A 25,409-nucleotide genomic window follows, 5' to 3' on the forward strand; every position below is an offset into this window, starting at 1 on the left:
TCGAAATATCAAGTTTAAAATTGAAATTTCATGTTACAAATCTCAAATCTATAATTGAAACTCAAAATTTCAAGTTTTGACTTGAAATTTCATGTCTTGAATCCCGAATTTCAAATTCACACTAAAAATTTCATACTTCAAGCACAAATTTTCAGATTCAAATTGTCATGTATCATGCTTGAAATTTCAAGTTTAAGCTATAAATTTCATGTTTCAAACACAAAGGTTCAAGTTTAAGCACAAAATTTCATGTTTCCAACTCAAATCTGTACTTCAAATTTGAAATTTCCATTAAACACGAAATTTCAAGTTGAGCTTGAAATTTCATGTCGACCAAATCTCATTTCCTTTAGAATGCAAAGTTCCAAGTTCAAGCCCAAATTCTCGTTTTATACCCAAAATTTCAAGTTCAAACTAAAAATTTCAAGGTCAAGCTCTTAATTTCACGTTTCAAATTCGAAATATCAAGTTTTCACTTGAAATTTCATGTCTTCAACCCCGAATATCAAATTCACACTAAAAATTTCATATTTTAAGGAAAAAATTTCAGATTCAAGTTCAAATTTTCACGTTTGAAATTTCAAGTTGCAGCTAAAATTTTCTTGTTTCAAACACAAAGGTTCAAATTCAAGCACAAAATTTTGTTTCCAATACTAATCTGAACTTTGAATTTTCCCTTATCAAATACGAAATTTTAAGTCTCAAACTCCAAACCTCAAATTCGCACTCAAAACATGCTTAAATTGCAAAGTTTCTAGTTCAAGCCCAAATTCTCATTTTATACCCAAAATTTCAAGTTCAAGCTCATAGTTTCATGTTTCAAATTCGAAATATCAAATTTAAACTTGAAATTTCATGTTACAAAACCTCAAATCTGAAATTCAAACTCAAAATTTCAAGTGTTGACTTGAATTTTCATGTCTTATACCCCGAATAACAAATTCATACTAAAAATTTCATATTTCAAGCACAAAATTTCAGATTCAAGTTCAAATTTTCACGTTTCACGCTTGAAAATTCAAGTTAAACCTAAAAATTTCATGTTTCAAACACAAAGGTTCAAGTTCCAGCACAAAATTTCTTGTTTCAAACTTAAAATTTTGTGTACCAAGCACGAAATTTCAAGTTTGAACTTGAAATTTCATGTCGTAAACTGCAATTTCAAATTGGCACTCAAAATTTCATGCTTAGAATGCAAAATTTTAAGTTCAAGCCCAAATTCTCGTTAAATATTTGAAATTTCAAGTTCAAATTAAAGATTTCGTGTTTCAAATGCAAAGTTTCGAGTTCAAGCTCATAATTTCACGTTTCAAATTCAAAATATCAAGTTTACAATTGAAATTTTATATTTGAAATCTGACATTTAAACTCAAATTTTCATGTCTCAAACCCCAATTATCAAGGACAAAATTTCAGATTCAAGCCCAAATTTTCCAGTTTTATGCTTGCAATTTCAAGTTTAAGCTAGAAATATGTTTCAAACAAAAAGGTTCAAGTTCAAGCACAAAATTTCATGTTTCAAAGCAAAACTTAACTTCAAACTTGAAATTTTGTGTACCAAGCACGAAATTTCAAGTTTGAGCTTGAAATTTCATGTCGCAAAATCCAAGTTTCAGGTTCAAGCTGGAAATTTCATATTTCGAACCTGGAATTTTAAGTTTCAGTCTCAAAACTTTGTCAAACTCAAAATTTTATGAATTTCTTAGCGAAGAATAAAATCGCATCGCCTCTCCACATTTCTGCAATTTTCGACGTAAATCCAACGAGTCTCGAGAATATCTTCCGCACTGGAGAAATCACATAACTACAAATTTACGACGATATTCATAATAATCATTATTTATTAATATTGTACAGTAAATATACAAATAAAATGAAAACTGTATAGATATATAACTTTAATCTTTTCAAATTAATACTTATTCAATTCTGAGAGACAAGCGCCCCGCGACGCTTGTGTATCAGAAGTAATTACTCTTAAAATTAACAATTCATATATAATGTATACACTTTTCATTTATTTATAGTCGGGCAAAGTCATGGATGAAGACTTTCATGAATTGTGGTGCAGGTTTTGGTTCATAACGGGCCTCCCCTCCAGCTTGCTGTAATCCAGGTAGAACTCTTTCGCCACCTTCCGCCAGTTCTGCGCGTCGAAGAAGTAGTAGGTGCCCCGTTCGTACGTGGACGTCTTTTCCATCAGGACCATACCGGGCACCTGCGTGATCCACACCTTCTCCTCCGTGTGGTACCTCCACTCCCTGCTGTACCTGCGGGAAAAAAAATTAAGCGTAACAGTATGCGCGGGCGAGGCGTAATTCGACGACTTACAACTCCGAAGCTGCCGCTATTTGAAGTACATCGCCCACGTTGTTGTAGAACATGAAGAAGAGGAGGTCGTCTTTATATCGACTTAACTTCATCGACGCAAGTTTATCCCTGGAAGTAATTATTGTTGCGAGATATTTCATTTAACAGTTTTTATGTAATAAATTGTTTAAAATATTTTTAAAAAAATTATCACAATTTGGAATATTCATACACCAAAATTTCCTGTTTCAAACAAAATTCAAGTTTAAGCTCAAACTATCAAATTCACGTATGTATAAACTCAAAATTTTGTGTTCCGTTCCAAAAATTTTAAGTTCAAGTTTGAAATTTCCCATTTTGAATTCAAAATTTCGTATTTCAACTTCAGGCTTGATATTTCACATTTCAAACACAGAATTATAACTACAAACACCAAATTTCATATTTCAAACTCAAAATTTCATATTCCAAACACAGAATTGCAACTTCAAATTTCAAGTGTCAAACTGAAAATTTCAAGTTCGAACTCATGATTTCATAATTCAAACACAAAATTTCAAGCACAAATTCCAACCAAATTTCATATTTCAAACTCAAAATTTCATATTTCAAACACAGAATAACAACTTCAAATTTCAAGTTTCAAAATGAAAATTTCAAGTTCAAACTCATGATTTCGTAATTCAAACACCAAATTTCATATTTCAAACACAGAATTACAACTTCAAATATCAAGTTTCAAAATGAAAATTTCAAGTTCAAATTCATGATTTCATAATTCAAATAATTCAAACACAAAATTTCAAGCACAAACACCAAATTTCATATTTCAAACTCAAAATTTCATATTTCAAACAGAATTACAACTTTAAATTTCAAGTTTCAAAATGAAAATTTCAAGTTCAAACTCATGATTTCATCATTCAAACTCAAAATTTCATATTACAAACAGAATTGCAACTTCAAATTTCAAATGTCAAACTGAAAATTTCAAGTTCAAACTCATGATTTCATAATTCAAACACAAAATTTCAACCTCAAACACCAAATTTCATATTTCAAACACAGAATTACAACTACAAACTCCAAATTTCATGTTTCAAACCCAAAATTTCAAGTTCAAACTCATGATTTCATAATTCAATCACAAAATTTCAATCTCAAGCATCAAATTTCATATTGTCAAACTCAAAATTTCAAGTTTAAACTTAAAATTCTCATATTTCAATACACAAACTATTAATCTGCGCATACACGCCAATGAATTGCGGGTTTGCCAAACCAAGTGTCAAAGTTTCGTACTTCAAACACGAAACTTCAAAAACAAGTATAAACTCAAAATTTCAAGTTAAAACTCAAAATTTTGTTTTTCATATGCCAAAATTCATCTTCAAACTCCAAGTTTCATGTTTCAAACTCAAAAAATCAAGTTTATACTCAAAATTTGTTGTTTAAATTCAAAATTTTAAGTTCAAACAAAATTTCATATTTCAACACACAGACAGTCGTCATTTATGCAACAATTGTGGGTTTGCCAAGTCATGCATCAAGAAAATTATTTAGAATAATCTATCCTTTAATTTCATACTACAGATTAAATTTAACTTTAAAGAAAAACGATTTTAACTAAACTAACGAGTTTGAAATGCAAAATTTTGTTCTTAAAACATGAAATTTCGAGTTTCAAACACGATATTTCAAATAAAAACAGAAAATTTCGAGTTTAAGCTAGAAGTGTCCGATTTAAAATTTCAAATTTAAATTCAACATTTCTTGTTTTACGGACAAAATTTCAAACTCAAAATTTGATGTTTTAAAATTCAGAATTTCAATTTCAAGTTTCGAACTCAAAATTTTCAGTTAAACCAGGAATTTCATAAAAAATTCATGTTTCAAAATCTGTAAAACGCATACCTGATGGCGTGGTTAATGAGATACTCTGGAGGAACGTGGAAATCAATGTCTTGAGGCCTGCAGGGGTGCTCGGCCCATGGCCCGGCGAACGTGGGGTAGAGGTTGTCCGGTGAATTGAGATTCAATCCGAGTGCAGTCAAGTCTTGCCCCAGGGCCAGGGACACTAGGTTGGGATCAGTCTCGGCCGCTCTTATGAACGTCAACAGGCCAACGATGCCGAACTGATCGTTCACCATGCTGGCTGGGATGTTGGTGACTCGTCCGTCGGGAGATGTTTGAATCCCTGCGAACGGAAGAGGACTGTAACTGCGGGCAATAAAGAGATCGCCACGTCATCGTAAATACACGGTCCCCAACGATTTGCCATTGTAGCGAATTATGATTTTATGTAGACACTTCTTAAAAATGGTCTTTAATCCTCCATATTGTTCAGTATATGCCAAATATTTTCAAAATGTACTTGTTAAATGTGACTTTACATTTAATAAATATTTATACAAAGGTGATTGTTTCGATAATTATTTATTCGTGCCAGTGGATTAAGGACGATGGACAAGACGGAGAATATACAGTTGCAGTTACAGAATTGTTCCTATAACACGGAATTTGAAAAAATTCGCAAATAAAGCCAAAGAGGTTCGCTTACAATGGTTTGTTCGTACACCAATGTTTCAGAATGTATTTTTGGAGAATTTTCATCGAACACAAATAATAAATGAGAACCAATGACTATAAACAAAACGGATACAAGTGTTTAATATTTAACAAATGTAAAATATTATATTTTTGAAAAAATTATCAAATTCTGTGAAAATTGTGAATATGCTGAAAATTTACGAATTCCTCAAAAATGCTCTTTTATTTACCCTCCATATTCATCGTTCATTGTTGACAATCATTAACAAACGCAAAATATGGCATTTTTGAAAAAATTTTCGTTACGCTTAAACATTATCGAAAAAATTCTGAATATGCTGAAGATTTACAAATTTCCCAACAAATAAACATACACAAGATGGACCCAAAAGTTTGTTAATTATTAAAAAAACATATTTTTGAGAAATTTAATAAATATTTATGTAAACGAGATTGCTACGATATTATTTACACACGACTAAGGTTATCGCGCCAATTTTCAATCATTCAGTAGATTTTTCAAATGTAAGCTTTAATATCATCGGAAATTCTTTGTTTTGGAGTCAAATTCTTACGAATCTGATAAAAACAGTTAGTTAAAAAAGCTAAATACAAAAATAAATTTGTTTTTGATTTGAAAAATTTTTTCAAAAAAAAAATATTTACAATTTGTTTTTTAGACATTTTTAAGGCTAAAGTGGTTGTTCACGTTTAAACGAAAGGTTGAAAATGCAATCATAAAACTGACGGCGAAGTAAAAACGGGGCTCTTTAGAAAATATCTTCAGAATACTTTAATAAGTGCCATTTTCCTTTATTTCTTATGATTGTTATCGTTAATTTATTTAACTGGTTGTTTTAACAGATTAAGAAAAAAATGCCTGCTAAATAGTTGAAACCCATAAAAAATCCGATGGTTAAAAATTATTAAAAAAAAAAAGAAATTTTAATAAAATTGTCAGAAACTGGATCTCAAGTTACAATTATGCTTTCAAATAGTGAGTTTGAGTAAAACCGAAATAAACCTGATCATAATTAAATAAAAAGAGAGATATTTGGTTCTCGGCCAGCTGGTCGAAATCCAGTCAAAAACATTTTTCTAATATTTCTAAAATTATCAATATGTAGTTTCAAAGTTCATTTTTCGATCTAATAATTGATAACGTCAGACATTAACGATAAAAATCAAACCTGTATAAAAATGGTACAATATTTATTTTCTGTCTCTTGAGGGATAATTCGTGTAGCGTGTAATTTGAGAAAATTCAAAACGAAAGACCTTTTTCGCACTGAAATAAAATTCAAGTACAATAGGACGCTCAAAGCCAATTTTTACAAAAAAAAAAACATTTCTCTAACCTGACTTAGAGCCATTTTTATCACCTTCCCTTGAACTCACGCCACCGTCGCCGCCCCCAGAAACGTTCTTGTCACCAGATGTACTGCTGCCAGGAGACGCCCCGTCCCTGTTGTGGGTCCCGGGTAAGGCAGGAAAGTCTTCGGATGACATGGTGAATTCGCTGGACTCGGACGTCGGCTGTTTGACCATTCCAACGTAAGGCTTCGCACCGGGCATAGGACTTGGCTGGGGGACGTTATCACCTGAACTTCGATTCGTTAACGACGGAAACTCACTGAGGTCTAATAAAGACGGCGTGTTAGTGTCTCCAGAACCAAAAACAGAGTTAAAGGAACTGTAACCGCCCAGCGTGTTCATGTTACCCATTTGGTTACTATTTCTGAAATATAAAGAGGTCATGTTCACCCAATCGACTACTAATATCTCAAGTTCTTGCTATTAAATCCACTAAAAATAATATCCTGCAGGTTTGAAAACTGCCCAGTGCACTACTTCATTGCAAAGTTTTACTTTTGTTTTTACATATTCATATTAATTTGCTACTACTGGTTAGCTCTGAATCTATTTTAAATTGTTTTGTTCTCCGAGACTTTTACATAACCATCTGCACACGAGTAAAACACATAAGGCATTCAAACATTAAAAAAGACAGCAAAACTATCATCCAAATTCTGGAAAAGTATATGTACCTCATCTGCACAGTAGTAAAAATATACATGGTTTATAATAATAAACAAACGTATAGGTTACTTGACAGTTATTTGAATAACTCACTTGAATTATTGCCATTTTTAATGAAAATTTATTTCAATAATGTGTAATACAAACCAGTTGATATTCACAATGTCGAAACACAAATTAGGTTATATTATAAATTGCAACAAATAAAACTTCTCAAAATCCAAATATGATGATAAGATGAATAACAATACTGATTTATAGTTGATATTCAGATCTGTGACAGTTTAGATCTGGTACATACATATTAGCTGGTGTAAAATTTTGAACATATTTCTAAACGTATCGTTCTTGAAGTTTAAAATTATGCAGATATTTACCCCATAGAAGGTAGGGTTCTTCTTTCAGAAGGTGTTCTTTGTCCAAAAACAGGGGTAACATGACCAGACATAGAATTACTCCCAAAACTAACACTAGATCTTCCGAGGCTGTTACCTCCAATATTTCTTGTAAAGTTCAAATTTGCCATAGCTATCTGGTGTGAGGCAGGCCGCCTTTAAGCATAACGAAAGCAAAAAAGTTTTTTTGATCCCAACAAGTTTTTTCACCAAATCCCTATTTAAATTAATAACACAAAAAATACAAATAACATAATTCTCCACTGAAACAAATCTACTTCGCAGGCTGCAGACGAACTGGATATTCGTAACCACTTAACAAACGGTACAGGACAAAAAATATCCTGCAAAACAGAACCAAACTGTTATACAAAATATCCTTGTAATTTTAAGTTAATAAATGTTATTGTCCGACTTCTCTCCGCCATTACAATTTATAACTGTCAAAAAAAGAAGAGGGCGATTCTACATTTTCCATAATTAGTCAGCTGCAGAAAAACTAATTTGGCCGTTTTTGTTTCATAGATGGCGCCACCATAACTCTTTCACTTCAGCAGAAATTATAGAACACTGCACCCGTTGACATCACCGATGACTTTCTCCAATGACAAGTACTCGTTTTATACATACAGGGTAGGAAAGTACCGATGGTCTATCTGAAGTTACGTGAGAGCGATAAAGTAAGCCATAGAAATCCATGCGATAGAGAAGGATGGCTATAATGAAGGCCTCTCATAGTCACCACCCGTTTCGCCCTTCCACAAATAAGATCCACTTCTTATTTGTGGAAGGGCGAAATGGGCGTTGACTATTAGACACCTTCATTAAAGCCATCCTTGTCTATCACATGGATTTCTATGGCTTACTTTATCGCTCTCACGTAACTTCTGATATACCATCGGTACTTTCCTACACTGTAGATAAGAAACACTTATGGCGATATTGTAGACGAGTGATAGAGACAAGAACTAGTTTGGGTACCATATTTCTCTCTCGTGCAGACAATCAGGCATGTAATTGGTTAAAGCAACTCCCTCGTAATATTCAAATAAAATTAAGATAGAGTAAGTACCCAAACTATTGCTCTTTATCTCTAAAGCGGCTACACTTTTTAACACGCGGTGCTTCCTCCCTGTAATGTATACTCTAAGGTTAAACTTGAACTCTTGTCTACGCCGCTACTGGGCAGCTCTCGAATTTGGTTATATATATTAGCTCTGTGCGCGCTTATCAGTGTTACCAGTTGTTGCAGATCGTTTGATGCCAACTGTGTGATATTACCAGAAAACATGTGCGAGTCAGAAAAGTGTTGATATGGTTAGAGCCTACTTTTTGTCAGGAGAAAACGATGCCGTTGCAAGAACTAGAAATCAGATGGATTATCCCAAACAATAAGAAAATATTCTAAGAATTGTCCATCATTTAAGAGATTATGTAAGTTTTGGATGCCATTAGGCTCGAGAGAATATGAATTTTAATAATGATGCAATATCTTGAGACACGTTTGGACAGCAACGAAGAAATTTTGAGCGAGCATTTATCTTCGTTACGGTTTAAGTTTTCTGTTTTATAATTTTACTTACAAAAAGAAAAAAAATTATTTGTGGGATAACATTCATTCTAAAATTTCCTGCATTTCTCTGAAATTACGCAATTTTACAGCAATGCATGCCGTTTCATAAATTACAGCAGAAACGAAGAGTATCAATTGGATAAGGTCTGTTAAAAAAAAATTAAACTACATAAATCAACTTTTTGTATTAGAAAAAATACATTTACAAGTCACTTACAGCGTATTGCGATATGAACTGACGTAATAAATTAAACACCTATTTCCTACCCAATATATAATTTAAAAAATTGAAATTGAGACAATTTTGAACTTATACAGTCAAAACAAGAAATTTATATCAAATCAGCAACGTTCATCGGCATCTCATCGATCTGCGTCGAATAATACTGCTCGATATCCCTCAAAATCCTGATATCGTCGGATTTCACGAAATTAATAGCGACGCCTTTCCTCCCGAAACGTCCCGACCTGCCGATGCGGTGAATGTACAACTCACGATTGTTCGGAAGGTCGTAATTTATGACCAAGCTGACTTGTTGGACGTCGATACCTCTCGCCCACACGTCGGTTGTAATGAGAACCCTGCTCTGGCCAGACCGGAACTCCTTCATGATATTGTCACGTTCCTTCTGGGGCATGTCGCCGTGCATGGCGCTCACCGTGAAGTTGTTCTCACGCATCTTCTCGGTCAACCAATCCACTTTCCTCTTCGTGTTACAGAAAATGACAGCTTGGGTAATGGTTAGTGTATCGTATAAGTCGCAGAGCGTGTCGAATTTCCACTCTTCGCGTTCAACAGCGACGAAGAACTGTTTTATGCCTTCGAGGGTCAATTCGTCACTGTAAATTGCGGAATTAGAGGAAATAAAACACTTTTGGAGTTTACTTACCGTTTTACTAAAATGCGAATCGGATCGGTCATGAACTTTGAAGTAATTTCCAGGATTTCGTGAGGTAAAGTAGCGGATATCAAAACGACTTGTGTGGACGGAGGAAGAAATCGATACACATCGTAGATTTGTTCCTTGAATCCCTTATTCAACATTTCGTCGGCTTCGTCTAATACCAACATCTTCACCGATCTTGTACGAAGAGCCCTTCTTCTTATCATATCTACAAATTATGCACTACATAAATCTGCTTTTATTTTATTTATCAATTTGATTAAAAGTCATACCATATACTCTGCCAGGAGTCCCACTAACGACATGCTGACCGTAATCGAGTTTTCGGATGTCTTCGCCAAGATTTGTGCCACCTATGCAGGCATGGCACTGCACGTTCATAAAATCCCCTAAGGCCAAAATAACTTTCTGTATCTGTACGGCCAATTCTCTCGTCGGAGACAAGCACAAAACTTGAGTTTCCCTCATCGTTAGATCAAGAGACTGTAAAATCGCAATAGAAAATGTTGCAGTTTTTCCAGTTCCGGACTGAGCTTGTGCTATGACATCTCTTCCCTTCATAATAGGTTTAATAGCTCGCTGTTGAATAGCGGAGGGTTTCTCAAAACCTAAAAAGAAACAGTACAGGTTATGCTTGACCCACATACAATGTAAATCCTCTCACCATATGCAAAGATTCCTCGAAGAAGTTCCTCTTTAAGGTTCATGTTTTTGAATTTATCGATAACGTCCACATCTTCGCTGGTTTCGAATTCCACATTTGATAGATCTTCGAAAACCGAGGCCCCACGTCCCGTTTTAGTTGCCATTGCTGGTGAATGTGATGTACTTGCTTTATTATTTTACACGTCGATAAATGTAGAAAATATGTATTTTCGGTTCTATACTCTGCACATAATATTATTTAAATTTTTTTAAATATAAAACGACACTAAAAACAGCAAGCGTCAACTAGAAAAACACTCACTTTTAGAAATGGGGGAAAAACTAGGGAAATGAAAATGAGCAAATGAGAAATGAGGAATGAGGTTGTGTCACGGTCATGGCGTGTTCTACTTTATCGGTTAGAATGAAAACGATAGAAATGAAAAAAGCACAAACATTTTAACAAATTAATTTATTTTAACTAAATAGTTCAAGTTATAGCGTTGTTAAGACTGTATTTTTAAATAATATGAATTGTAAAAATATATGTGTTCCTTAAGACGCCCGATTTTTCATTTTCTTTGAAAAACTTGTGATCTTTCAAAATCCCGCAAAAATCGTTGAATACAGAAATGTGAATGAACTTTTTATGAAACCGACTGAGCCACCGTCAACATCATCAAATTTTGACCACGGGACGTAGTGTTGCGAGGCTGGCGAAGATAAATTTGTTATAAAATCGATCGTAATAAATACGGCAAGTGAGTTATTTAACGATGATTCAATTATGTGTGCGTTATATTTGATAAAATGTAATGAAAACCGTTCATTGTTTAGTGTAGTGGATGTTAAAATACCGCGACGGATTGTGGTAGTGTCAGCAGGTGGATTGGTATGAAACATCTTCAGAGAGGCATTTAAACATGATATCTTGTACGAAACGGGCTGCAGCCCTCCTGAAAACGTTATGAAATGCATATATCAGAAATTCAGCTTCCTTCAAACAACATCTTGACAAAATGTTCCAAAATGACAGAAGAAGGGCACAGACTATATGGAATGAATGGGAATGCTGACAGAAACATTAAGGAGGAGTGCCACAAGACTAATTATGGACAGGGAGGACGTCTAAAGTTCTTTAAAGGTATGTTTGAGAAATCAAAATTATTAATAGGAGTGCCTTTCTAAACTGAATTAATTCATTTAGATGGAAAATTTATTTTGGAACTGGAAAGGGCTCGAGAAGGTGAAAGAGTTTCCTGGGTGTCTGTACCCCGAAAGACTTTTTGGCCGCCACAAGGGACAGCTTCTTCGACCCCAGCATATCGACAAGAGAGCAGTACCTCTCTTAGTGGTAAGAGGAGATTTGTCTTTTATTATTTTGTTTTATCCTACATTATTAACTTGCTTTTTTTGGAATTTATGAATTACGTACTTTGATATTGAAATTATACAGAATATTTCCATGTATGCAACGATATATGGAGCGAAAGAGAAAGTAGTAGACACTTGAAGCATTAAAAATTGTAGTTGTAGATTAGGTGCTGTGTACGATAAAATTATTTCATTAAAATTCATGAAAATTGTCGTTTAATTATGCAGTTCTCGGTAGACTGGGAGGAGGAAAAATTTGATCGGTTTTAAATACAAATTAACAATTTGCATATTTCATGTTAAAAGGATATGATTTAAAGAAATAAATTACTTTACTTATTAGCTTTTGTTCCCATTACATGGCAAAGTATACGTTTGTTGTTTCTCTAATGTTTAAATTGGAAACACGGACATATTTCTGTGTTTTAGATTTTAATTTACAAATTAATGTGTCATCCTATTTTTTTTTATGTAACGAAAGCAGTGATAAATCAGAAAGAAATAATTATTTAAAAGTTTGCTTATTGTGTTTGTAAGTTTTCAAATTACATGAACGTAAAATGAACAACAAATGATGAAATAATAAATTGTGAAATTAATTTCTGTGCCAATACAGTTGCGATGTCTTGATTTCAGACAACAGTTGGTTTATATAAAACTTAATTGCATGCGGAATAACTGAAACAAGAAAAATATCTTGTAGGAACAAACTGTACGAGCAAGTCTTGTACATAATAAAAATTATTAAAATGCACTTTCATTTGCATTATTCCTTTGGCAGTGAATATACCTAGTTCTATAACATTTCCGTCGAATATTTAACTGCAACCATTTGATATTTTTAACGTGGGTACAGTAACAATGCCTGTTAAATCAGTTTTATGTCAATTAAGCACTTCCTAAGTTAAGAAAAAAGCAACAATTGCCCTGCTCTAATAATTCTTAGACAATGGGCTGTATTGTTACTTCTGTTTCCTAATGTAAAGCATTATTAACCTCTATGTAGGCAAAACTTCCTATCGGCAATGAGGACAAAAAAAAAACTTGGTTTGTTATGGTAAGGTTATGTCATTTTAACCTATAATTAATCTATGAATGGAAAAACTCGTTATTGTGTTGATAAATGAAAAGTCATATCGAAACTAAAGAATCGTTTCCAATCCCATTGTATCCTATTTAAAATCTAAACAAGCACCAAAATTGTGGAATTTAAATAAAATTTATACTGTTGATAAATATTAGATCACTAAAAATTGCCTAAATTGTACAGTAAATCAGAACTGATCTTATTTCTTTCCTAGTTTGCCACAATTTATGTACCAATAATTTGGCCAATTTCTTGCTCAACTTACTGTGTTAAGTAAATGTTGTTAACTAGAAGGAAAGTTTACAATTTTCATGAAGATAATTAGAAATTGGCAAATTTTTTGACTAAATTTAAAGCTACCTACTTTTACAATAGAAATAACTAACATCGATCAACTACAAACAATATATGAAATATTTATTCTTTTTCCCATATCTGGTTTAATATACTCTCGAGAATATTCACAATTTTTTCCATATACTTATATGGTATATGGTCATATACTATTGAACTTTCAATAGTATAGGACTCATTTTTTTCTTTTACACGATGCCTCTTAGGTACATATTTCTAACTACTTAATGGAAATTGTTCTTTGTCACCACCTCCATCAAAAAATTATAGACCTGAACATAAAAATGGTGTCGTGTAATAATAATACCCAGTACAGCAGCTGTAAGAGCTCATTTCTTATATGAATTTGACTTTCTGTATGTCTCCAGCCCAATAACGAATATTTTATGATATTTTATTACTAATGGCTTAATTAATTTGATAGGCATCGCTTGAACAGACATATTTAAATTTCTTTAGACGTAGAGGCCAATGTCAATGCCTAAAAGAGGGTAAAGATGTACTAAAGAAATGCAAATCTTGCAGGCTTGTTATTGCAGTGCTTTATATACTCAACGAAGTGACAAAATGTACTTATAACTTATATTAGATTAATGTAACTACAGTAACCTATATATAACTGTCTTTTAAATATTTGAGATGTAAATGAGACTCAAAATTAATCAAAATTGTAAATGTTAAGTTATATCAGTATTATTTTGGGTTATTCGTGACAAAAAATGAGTCTAAAGGCATTTTCATGGCTTCAAAATTCAAAATTTTCAGGTTAGTTACTTTGAATTTATATAATCGTCGACGTTTTGTTGTTTTATTATAACATATTCAGGACTCTATAATTATGGTTTCTTTTTATCAATCCTAAAATAAATATTGTAAGGATCTTTTTACATATCAGGGAATTTTTTGAAACGATCTGCATTTAGTAATGAATTGATACAGAGTATTGACAAAAAGAGACCATAATGGGGTGTGCATGTCATCCTTTGTCACTGAATATTAACTGCATAAATGATTTCGCTAAAAACTTATATAAATTTTTATTTGAATTTGACAATTTTAATTCAAACCATACGCCGTCAACTAAACTATGGAGGTTGTTATTAAAAAAAACTTCTTATTTAAGTAACTTCTCTCTGTCTCCCTGTTAGTAAATAAAGACAGTGGTATGAGATTTTAATTGAAATTCTTATTAACAGATGGCGCAGTTAACACGTAGTTTAGCACATCAGTGTTGTCCGTCAAATTCGCTTCAGTTTTAAATAATTTTTTAATTTCCAGCGAAATAATGATTTCATACAAAAATATAACAAGTTTTTTGTCAAATTTCTGTCAATATCAGACCAGGTGGCAAGCCATTATCGTCCTAAGGACAACAAAACGTTGACAATTCTACAAATTGGTCTTATTTCCGTAAAATAAACCTCAAATGTAAAGTAACTTACAAATCCGAAATAAATATATTAACGCCACGAAACCCTTTTGGTTTAGTGGCGTTATTGTTGCACGTAAACCGTTCTAGTTTCAGACGACAACAGCTCCATACAGTCGTCTCCGTGGCAGCGGGACCATTCCTGGAAACAAACCAACCCGTGCCGCAATATGTCGAAAGAAATGGTCCTATACTTTTGGAGACCCAAGAAGAAAAGGTTGACCAAGAGGAGCAGGAAAAGGAGGGCCCCCTACTCTGTCGCTCCAGAGCCAGAGAGTAATAGTGTTGTGTGCAGTGAAAGGACTTCCGTAAAAGATAAGAAAAATTGCAAACGTCTTCTGGTCATTGTACAAAATCTCATTGACAAGAACTTTAGAACGAGGTGAGTTGAAACGTAGATGGTTGCAGTAACTAAACTTCGTTTAGATAAGGCTGAATCTGCTTAAAGATGTTCGAAGTTGACATCGTTGCTTTCGTTCACACGAGCTATCACTCGGAGTATGACCCGTGCATGTTGCTAGAAGAGAGCGTTTCCGTGAAATATTTTTGCAATGTTTTCTTTGGTAAAATTTGCATTTTGTTATAAAAGTGGTTCATTAAGGAGTAGTCCACACTTTAGCATGAGATTCTTCGATTTGCTGTGCATCATCCGTGGTACTAGTTGCTGGATATTCAAAACATTTTCGACTACGAGCATTTTAGATAGTTTAAGTGTGTTTTTCAAGCTCTCTGAATAACATAAACAAAGCTATGCGCTACAGGCACAAACCACAAATGAAAATACTTGGCACACAATCGCGATGCTATGGCAGCATTTTGCTAACATTCCCCGTGTACTAATATACTGTAATATTGTAAATATAGACCATTTTAAAAACCAGAATTATGTAATTACTGTATTATGATAACATAACTGATTCCTAAATTTTCTGTCGAAACTTTCAGCTATCAGTATAAGAACGGAATATTACAATTACATTTTTTCCAGCACTCCGCCTCGCACAGAAACGGTGGTGTCCCCCAGGAAGCGCTTCCTCCGCGAGATGGAGAAGGACAAGGTCCAGGTCGAGGACACCAACTGCCAGAAAAGGAGCAGGAGCAAGCCGCAGCCGACCCAGATGATCCCCGTGTCGCCGCCGCAGGCGGTCAAGGTGGGCAGTCCGGGCCTGGCGAACGGCACGGAAGACACCAAGCCGCCCCGGAACTGCAGCTACAGCATCACGTCCTTGCTGGCTGAGGACCGCAACGTGAAACGTTCGCCCAGCAACTCTCCTAGTCACTATTCCCCCGTGGCTCAGCCCCAGTACTGCTCCCCGTCGTCCGAGGACAGGTGGTACACCGAGAGCGTGGATAGGCTGCGTTCGATCGAGTTGTCGGTAAGTAACGGGCACGTCCCGCGCAATTTTTTAATTCGGAAATGCTCGAATGCTGCTTTTTAAGTGTCGGAAGAGCATTTAAAAATATTTATAAAGTTTAAAAATGCATTCGCTTTGACTGTTAACGTTTTTTTGATAAAGTAGGATCATATTCGATGCAAAGAATAAATCGTTCCGTCAAGGAATCCAGTGCAGTGCGGTTTTAAGGGGTTTAGAAATTGAATAATGACAATTTTTTGTTCTACTTTGCATCGAATACGATCCTTTTATAGTGTTGTGTATGAGTGTATGTTGTATTTACAGGATGTTACTTTGAATGAGGGTCATGACATATTTATGTGGAGGTTGCCTTTGATTTTTAGAAACACAAGGTTATTTTTTTGAGATTCCTTTGTGAAAACTGTTTTTTTTTAAATATCTTCTCGTAAACCGATAAATTGAAAACTAAAATAAATGTAATAAAATGTGGTGATATATTGTCGTTTTCGTTTTGCTGAATTAACGTTGCTCATTTGTTTTTTTTTGCTCACCTAGCATCCTGGTCAATGTGATAGGTCATCGACACCGAGACTCACAAACTAAACATAGTGCTTTAAAAAAATATAGACAGACACTTTTTACTAAAAATTTGAAATTAAATTTAAAACTATTTTAAAACAAAAATTAGTTTTACTTACAATTAGTAATGCATGCCTACTCGATTATATTTGACTTAAATTTCAGATTAAAAAATATCAAATGGGGCTTGACAGAATATTAAAAAAAAAACAGATATACATTAAATGTTGAAATGAAGGTACCCCAGGAGTTGTAACATTATAACGCCCTTGATGTATATGTTCTCAAAGACTTAGCATTATTATCTTTATAACACCCTTGACATCTTAATTATTATTAAAATCTGCTTTAAGATCTGAAGAATTTGACCGAAGGCAATCTCTTGTTGACAAAATTAAAAACAAATGAAAATGACTTTACATAAAAGGAAAATGCGAAACGTTAATACTTTTTGCCTGTTATTTAAAGATTTCGATGTGGTTTTATTGACGATGTTTTTCTCTCGCAGCAAGTGGAAAAGTGCGGGGGTTACCCACCGTACCCGCCGCCCCAGTCTTACCTCGGGCCGTACATGTACCCGTTTCCGCCGATGCCCCCCTATTACGGCGCCGGGGTCTACGGCAGAGGATACGTGGTGCCCGCCGTCTATCACACGTCTCCGATGCACGTCCCCATCAGACATGAGACGCCCTCCTGCTCCTGGTCCGCCGAACCCGGGGACGTGGACCACCGGGAGGAAACAATTACAGGTCGGTGAAGTATCTATTCCATTTTTATAATATCCGACTTGAAATTACTGAGATACAAGTCGGAAAAATGCAGGTCAAAATCACGTTTTTGGATCGAAAATTTTTTTGTCGATGAATTGAAAATGTTTCGGTGTTCCATTTTTTTTATTGGGTTTATTTTGCCGACTTTGTATTGCAGAGAAAAAATCGAAAAACTGTTTTTTTCCAAATATCTATAACTATAAGATATCTCTCAGTTCTCTTATCATCATTTAACTTGTTCCTCTCTGACATTAAGTCTTGGACACGATATACAGGGTGATTATTTGTAAATGAACCGATGCTGCAGATTTTAAAATATGGCGTTCTAGCACAACTTACCTCTACATCAAGTGGCTTCGTTAGTTGCCAGATGGCGCTAAAACGAAAATTATTTTTAGTTTTTTTCTGAATAATTCTAAAACGCCCGATATAGATGATTTTTGGAATGCTACAATTTGTGTATAGATGTCACCTTTTCGAATACAGAGCTCTAACATTAAGATTACATTAGAATGGAACATTCTGTTTCACCAGACGGTGATTGGTGTAACTTTTCAAGAAATTTTATTCAACCAATCAGTGATCGCATTATCTCCAGAGTAGAAGTAACAGTTTGTCATTGTTCATTGTAAACGATTTATTAATATTGGTGACTCTAAGATTTAGGGATTTTTAGTTGACTACTAGATGTGAATTGTTGGTTGCCTAAACTCGGGGTTTATGTGGCTTGTAATCATTTATGAAGGCTCTATAGTAACTGAACTAAATGCAATTAAAGAACTGGGAAAAAGCTCATATTTTTTCTGGCAGGTAATTTTACAACTTCATCTTTTATATTTATTTCATAAATAAGATTTCAAATTAATTCTCTCTTGAAGTTCTTGTATTTCTAACGGTTTTCACCTAATTAATTATTTTATTAATCTTCACAACTCATTTTTGACACAAATCTGATTTAGTTGACATCATGAAATATTTTATCGTTTGAGATGTCCCGATCAAAAGTTGTCACAGGTATGAGTCGCAAAAATATCGAGATAAGCGACATTTATAGTGAACGAGTCCCAACACACTTATACATAGTCCTTTTTACGGAAAGCCAAATGTGTTTATAGTCAACCAATAGAGCAAAAAAAGAGGCTGTTTTTACACTTAAATATTACAGCAAATTTCATGTATTACCTTTTGAAAAATACTTAGTAAATGAAAACGCAAATGATTTCCCCAGCAAAGTCGTGAACAATTTTTGTTTAAACATTAAAAACTGCAAAAAAATGAAATTTTTCTGGTTTTTTTATAATATTTCGAAAAATAATGATGGAATCGTCTTACTCTCAATAGGACTTTTGTAGAGAATAAAAAAACCCTATAAAATGGTTTTTTGTGTGACCCGATCGGTTCATTTTTACAGAGAAAATCCGGAAAAACCTCTAAAATAGATTTTTTTTCAAAAATTCATTACTCCGTCAATTTTGATGCTGGGAAAACAATCTTGCGGAAAATGACAGAAAATAATATGTAGTTTAATTGTGCGCAAGATGGTTTCTGTCCGATGCATAGTTTTTGCACAATTGCATTATAAACAAATTAGGGTCTTTTTTTTTGCGCAGCATGGCGATTTATCAAAATGGTCCGATTTAAATTCTGCAAACGGCATCTGAAAGTAGAAGACAAAATCTCCAATTTGTATATCTCGGATTTTCACCTGGGTGATGGGAAATATGCTAAAAAATGTCCTTGAAAGTCACCTGAAACGATCGAAAGTACGCTCGAGCCAGAGTCATCCACTCGCTGCTGCCCCCACTACCACTACTCGACTCCTACGAGCGTACTTTCGATTGTTTTGGGTGACTGTCAAGGGCATTTTAGCATATATCCGAAAATCCGCTATATACAAATTAGAAATTTTGTCGTCTACTTTCAATGCTGTTTTCAGAATTTAAATCGGACCATTTTTGATAAATCGCCATGCTGCGCAAAAAAATTACCCTAATTTGTTTATAATGCAATTGTGCAAAAACTCTTCATCGGACAGAAACCATCTTGCGCACGATCAAACTACATATTATTATCTGTCACTTTCCACAAGATTGTTTTTCCAGCTTCAAATTTGATGGAATTATGAATTTTTGAAAAAAGATCTAATTTAGAGATTTTTCCCTATTTTCTCTGTAGAAAATGAACCGATTGGGTCGCACAAAAAACCATTTTATAGGTTTTTTTATTCTCTACAAAAGTCCTATTGAGAGTAAGACGATTCCATCATTATTTTTCAAGATATAAAAAAAACAAAAAAATTTCATTTTTTTGCAGTTTTTATTGTTTAAAAAAAAATTGTTCACGACTTTGCTGGGGAAATCGCTTGGGTTTTCATTTACTAAGTATTTTTCAAAAGGTAATACATGAAATTTTCTGTAATGTCTATTTGTTTTACTTTTCAGTTGAGTATTTTTGACCGATTATTTTTTACATTACATATGCCATTTTTGTCCCGCTTCTTTTATTAGACACCTGCTTGTTTTTATATTAGGCAAGTTTTTTTACTTTGCGCGCACCTTTCTTACTTTCTCTGCGCTTGGTTATTCTTCACGTCCACTTTTTTCCTTTCTGCGCTTGCTTTCTTTCATTGCTTCTGATTTTTTTTGCTACACAACTTTTTTACTTCATGTCCCTTTTTTCTCATTTTCTACCCGTTTTTCAACTTTGTGTAAGCTTTTTTCTTTACACCTGCTTTTTTTATTCCTTCAAAAATCTTCATTGTTTTGGGAGGAAGGTGCCACATGCGAACTCACCTGGTTTCTCTCACAGAGAAAGAGATAGAAAGAGAAGAGCCATACGGCTTTCCGTAAGAAAGACTATGTATAAGCGCGATGCAACTCGCTCACTTTCAATGTCGCTCGATAAGTATTCGTTTTTGGGTCTTGAGTCCATGACAACTTTTGATCGGGACATCTCAAACTATTTTCACACAAAGTAAAGTGTTGCCGATTTCTATTGACTGTGAGCGTGTTCCTTTGATTTATTTAATAGAAAAAATTAAATAATGCTTTCTAGGATGATTTTTAATCAAATCTTTCACGAGAATTATTAAAAATAGTCACCATTTTTAATTACACGCAATTCAGATTAAAAAATAATAATTTCCAGATTTCTCCTATTCCCATTTTCAAATTTGAATCGTTGTAATTATCTCAATAGAGAGAGCATGAAATTAAACGAATTCTATGAAAACTATTTGCCGAAAATTTGCAGAACGAGAAATATCCTAAATAAATGCTATTCATTTTTTTCTTCTTTCAACTGAATAATATTTTACTGAAAATGAATACCATTTGCAATAATTTTCACAAAAGCTTATACAGTTACAAATTTAGTTTTTTGTTTCATTTTTTTTATCAAATAAATCAAATTCTAGATGACGATTAAATCAGATTCCTATAAAAAATGTGTTTGCGATAACTAACAAAATAATTACAGCGAAACCGTAACGGCTAAACAAAGCAACACGGTCTAGAGACAAGACTACCTCCATGCGCCTGCCCTGTGTCGGTCCATTCTCGAATCACCCTGTATATGAAATTAGTCGAATTACGGAGCCGAATCGCTGCCATTCATAAATGTTTTCGTTTCAGATATGCCTCTAAATCTTTCTAAACATTCTGGATGAATCAAAATGTGCCTTCCATTAGAAATGTAGAAGTATACCGTCATTGAAGTGAATCTTAACACTTAAAACGAAATATACACAAAATACCATACGCAGACATACATACAAAAAAAAAAAAACTTAGGCAGGCGTAAATGCTTGCACCATGTAACATTGTCCTAAAATTTCAAGTGGCGTAACTTTGGATTCTAAATCGAAACGTCGACACCGACGTCGGGAACGATTATTCGCGTGCGAAAGGTTTAATTAGCTTTAAAGTATGGAAAATGTGCAATTGATGGCTCTACAAGTAAACTGTAGATATTATTGAGTGTATATATAGTTTCATATTTTTTCTTTTTTTTTTTGTTGTATAAATTCGTGTATTATTTAAAGCATACTTCAAAAGTTTCCTAGGGATACGTTGGAACAACTTATTTGTAAATGTATATATACCTTCTTAAAAATTGTATATAATATGTCAAACATATCATTTCACTATTTATTTAGAAAATCGTAGGGATCTTACGATCAAAACTGTCGCGAAACGATTATTTTAATTGAAAAACCGTGTTTGAAACGTTACTAGCGGCCGAAAAGATCACGGTTTTGAATTTACGACAAAAACAAGACATGATTTACGCATGGCAGGAATTGCATTTCGACATTTGACGTGGGGCGAGAGGAAACGGGAAAATGGGGAGTTCCTTCGAATCACGCATAAATTTGTGTATTTTACAGCTGTTTGTATATATTTCTAACATGTACGTGTGACATTTTTACCATTAAAATAACAAATTGTATAGAACAACTATATTTTCATATTTACGAGCTATAGAAAAAAAGTTAGTGGAATCTTTAAAAAAGACAATAGGTAAGTTGTAGCGTAACATATTTTTTTGTATGCCGGCTGTCCCGCAAGTCCCCAACAATCGATGGGACGTGATGGAGAACGGGAAAACGCCCAACGATTTTCAAATTAATACAGTTTTTGTAGGGTTTAAAATAATTTTTTTTACAACAGGACTTCCGATAGTCGCTTTCGTTTTGTTTGGGATTTACGGGACGCCCCGTATAAGGACTCTATTATCGTCTGAATATTTAGAGTATAACTAATTTCCTATTTAATAACGTTATTAATTCTTTTTATATATATTGTATTTTGTGCCATCTGCTATTAATAATTCCGGTTGGGATCGAACATATTTTTTTTGTTCCGAAAAATTTATGTTGAAGGTCTGAGCCCCGCTTCCATAATATACGATCACTTTTTTTTTTTTGAAAGACAGTTATTGGCACTTAATTATTGTGATATGAGTGAATATTTAACTTTGTAACTGGAGTCCAACCTATGAACTGAATATTTATACCTGTATTTTCTAATGTTAGGCCTCTAAAAGTGTATTGTACAGTAAAAATATAATTGTTTAATAGAGTTTCCAGAGTTTTATTTAAAAAACGGAGACGATTGTGTAGTACAGTGCCTTCATAAATGCACGAGACATTAAGGAACACAGTCTTTCCTAGAATCAAACAAATCTGTGGACACAGCTTAAAGCTGCTTATAGTTTTCGTTCGCGGTTAATGTATGCGTCGTATAGTACGCGGATAGTGTCGTCAGTGCGAGGGATAGTACAAAGGCTTTAAGGATAAGGTCAAGGCAAGTATTAATTTAAAGTAATTAAAAAACAATGGGCCCACGTACAAAAAAAATGATTACCAGCAAGCTGTAATTTAGCGTGCAGCTTAAGTTTGACGAGTCTCCCAAGATTTGACTACGAGTAAGTTTTCCCGTGATTTTCAGGAAAACATGTCAATCTGGCATAAACATGGAATGTTAAGACCAGCACTTTTTTTTAAGTTTAAATGAGATATATATTTTTTAAACCCCCCAAAAAATTTGTCCGACAAAATTTTGGCATTTTGAGTTTGTCCCCCACCCCAAATATGTCGATTTAATGTCATTATGGTTGGTGACAACCAGCAAGTTGATTTTTGCAGTCCGACGTCCCGTAGATGTAAATTTAACGACAACATGGTTGGTTATAACCAGCTGTCGGACAAAAGCGTCATTATTTAAAAAATGCAATATTAATCTGAGAATTTAATTGTCCGACAAAATTATCGGTCTTTTTTTGCTTGTTCAACAAAATTAAACGATCAAATTTTGCGATTTCAATACTTACTCATGATGTAGAAGAAAAATTTATATTTAATAAAAAAAAATATATCGATAAAAAAAATTTTGTTTAAATTTCTCAAATTTCAAAATAAATGACTAATTTAAAATGATTTTTTTACAATTACAAAAAAATTGTATAAGTTTGTGCCATTTAACACCCGCTGCCAATATCTCCGAAATGAAACTTATTTTACTTCCGGAAATTGGGGTTGTTAGGTCCCTCGAATAGCTTCAAATTGCAGTTAGAATTGTTAGTTCAAATATTCCTGTATAGATGGCGTGGCGATACTAAAAAATTTTTTGATCCCTGAAACGTGGAAAGATTGTTACATTTTGCGTAATTTTTGTAATATAAAGTTTTTCCCTATATTCACTTATTTTCGAGATATGTCGACTTCAATATGCAATGTATGATATAACAGAAAAATCTATTTTATCTAAATCACACCGAGACAAAATATTTTTTTTAAATATTGTTATAATGGCTTTATTCACACCGCATACTAACAAACAATAAATTATAAAAAAACAAATATCAACTAGAGAAACAAAATTGTACAATGGTAAATCGTATAACATAGTTAAATTGAAAGACACAAACTGATAAAACTGTAATTATTAGAAAACTAATATGTGTCATCTGTCATTTTTTATTTTAAACAAATGACATGAGCCGCCTATGATAATAAATAACATTTGATAAAATACGATTCGTCTGCCCCTTATAAGATTTACCATTATACAATTTTTTTTTCTGTAGTTGATCATTGTTTTTTTTTATAATTTATTGTTTATTAGTTAGTATTTGATGTGAATAAAGCCATTATAACAATATTTTAAAAGAATATTTTGTCTCGGTGTGATTTAAATAAAATAATAGATTTTTCTATTATATCATACATTACATATTGAAGTCGACATATCTCGAAAACAAGTAAATATTTGGAAAAACTTTATATTACAAAAATTACTCAAAATTTAACGATCTTTCAGATGGACTGTATTTCCACGTTCCAGGGATCAACAAATTTTTTAGTATCGCCACGCCATCTATACAGAAAGATTTGAACTAACAAATCTAACTACAATTTGAAGCTATTCGAGGGATCTAATGACCCCAATTTCTGAAACTAAAATTTCTTCAATTCAGAAATTTTGGCGGGAGTGTTAAATGGCACACCCTGTATATGCAATATCTGAACATTTACAAAATTAATTAACACAACTAAAATTGCTGCATTTCAATTGAACCTTTTTAAGTGAATAAAGCAGAAAAATATTGTTAAAACCGAATAGTAAATATTAAAAATTGTTAATTAATTTGTTATAAAATTATTGTTAATTAATTTGTTATATGACCAATACTTATAAAAATTGGACGTGCTTATTTCGGAATGACTCGTTTATTGAAAAAAAATTAAAAAATTCTTATTTTCTATGAAAAAAAATTATAGTATTATATAATAATAGTTTAGACGTCTTCTTCGTCGGCAGTGCTGTCGTAGCTCTCGCTCATTGAGCTTTCTTCGCTCTCATCAGATTCCCCAGAATTTGCATTAAATACATCGGAATCTAAATAAAAAAATGAAATAAAATTTACATAAGTAAATACATACATACATACATGTTGCAAAGGTTCAGTTTATGATGTAAAAATACGTACTAAAGGATAATCCTCCAATTGAAGGGCTTTCCGGGCCATCAAACCAGTAATGCGCGAATTTATTATCTATTATGGTCCAACCGCAATCTTCCGGATACCATTCAGTTGGTGATCGCAAACAGGCGTTACACCAAATGTTGCTTATGTATATAGTTATTCTTACTTGAAGAAGCGTTTGTTTCGTTGGACGTTGGAGGTACACCGGAAGCATCCAAGCCCTTCAGATTTTTTCTCGATAAAACCTCGTTTTGATTGACCTAGTAAAAATCCACGGGCCTCACCTATTTACAATGATACAATGTCACGACCAGTATCATTTATCATTTATCTAGGGTCACGACAAAGAGTATATACAATAATTCTCGTTGGTCACGAGTCGTCACTGCTGTAGATGTTATATTTTTATTTTTAAGGTGGCCATATTCCCGGCCGAGAAATAGTGAAATTTCTGGCGTTTTTAGGTACTGAAATCTTTGAAAGTAAAACGTGTAGAACAAAAGTAAGCACAAAAATAAAATCCTTGATGTTTTGTTTATTCATTGTTACCATTTA

At 33.4% G+C, this 25,409-nt stretch overlaps 4 protein-coding genes across 5 annotated transcripts; 1 reads left to right on the plus strand and 3 right to left on the minus strand.

Moving 5' to 3' along the window:
• Positions 1–1,811: 1,811 nt before the first annotated feature.
• Positions 1,812–7,728, minus strand: LOC108910530 (CCR4-NOT transcription complex subunit 2). The gene is made up of 5 exons (XM_018715150.1): positions 7,278–7,728; positions 6,219–6,598; positions 4,225–4,507; positions 2,332–2,439; positions 1,812–2,270 (listed from the first exon to the last, which is right to left on the minus strand). The coding sequence occupies exons 1-5, from the start codon at positions 7,424–7,426 to the stop codon at positions 2,054–2,056; spliced, it is 1,137 nt and encodes a 378-aa protein (XP_018570666.1). The 5' UTR covers positions 7,427–7,728; the 3' UTR covers positions 1,812–2,053.
• Positions 7,729–9,033: 1,305 nt separating this feature from the next.
• LOC108910542 (eukaryotic initiation factor 4A-III) lies at positions 9,034–10,806 on the minus strand. Its single transcript, XM_018715163.1, has 4 exons — positions 10,438–10,806; positions 10,046–10,381; positions 9,759–9,981; positions 9,034–9,708 (listed from the first exon to the last, which is right to left on the minus strand). Exons 1-4 carry the CDS (start codon positions 10,580–10,582, stop codon positions 9,201–9,203), a joined length of 1,212 nt encoding a protein of 403 aa, XP_018570679.1. The 5' UTR covers positions 10,583–10,806; the 3' UTR covers positions 9,034–9,200.
• Positions 10,807–10,931: 125 nt separating this feature from the next.
• On the plus strand, positions 10,932–22,448 carry LOC108910541. Of its 2 annotated transcripts, XM_018715162.1 has the most exons (7): positions 10,932–11,179; positions 11,256–11,562; positions 11,626–11,772; positions 14,753–15,044; positions 15,651–16,038; positions 17,105–17,345; positions 20,999–22,448. In XM_018715162.1, the coding sequence occupies exons 2-7, from the start codon at positions 11,391–11,393 to the stop codon at positions 21,031–21,033; spliced, it is 1,275 nt and encodes a 424-aa protein (XP_018570678.1). In that variant the 5' UTR covers positions 10,932–11,179; positions 11,256–11,390; the 3' UTR covers positions 21,034–22,448. The 2 variants fall into 2 exon arrangements, with proteins under 2 accessions (XP_018570678.1, XP_018570676.1); XM_018715160.1 differs by having other exon boundaries at positions 10,932–11,562.
• A 2,217-nt stretch (positions 22,449–24,665) lies between these two features.
• LOC108910526 lies at positions 24,666–25,270 on the minus strand. Its single transcript, XM_018715146.1, has 2 exons — positions 24,858–25,270; positions 24,666–24,766 (listed from the first exon to the last, which is right to left on the minus strand). Exons 1-2 carry the CDS (start codon positions 25,066–25,068, stop codon positions 24,666–24,668), a joined length of 312 nt encoding a protein of 103 aa, XP_018570662.1. The 5' UTR covers positions 25,069–25,270.
• Positions 25,271–25,409: the final 139 nt, after the last annotated feature.

Source organism: Anoplophora glabripennis, unplaced genomic scaffold (assembly GCF_000390285.2).
Source record: "Anoplophora glabripennis isolate ALB-LARVAE unplaced genomic scaffold, Agla_2.0 scaffold501, whole genome shotgun sequence".
In the NCBI taxonomy this organism is placed as follows: domain Eukaryota; kingdom Metazoa; phylum Arthropoda; class Insecta; order Coleoptera; family Cerambycidae; genus Anoplophora; species Anoplophora glabripennis.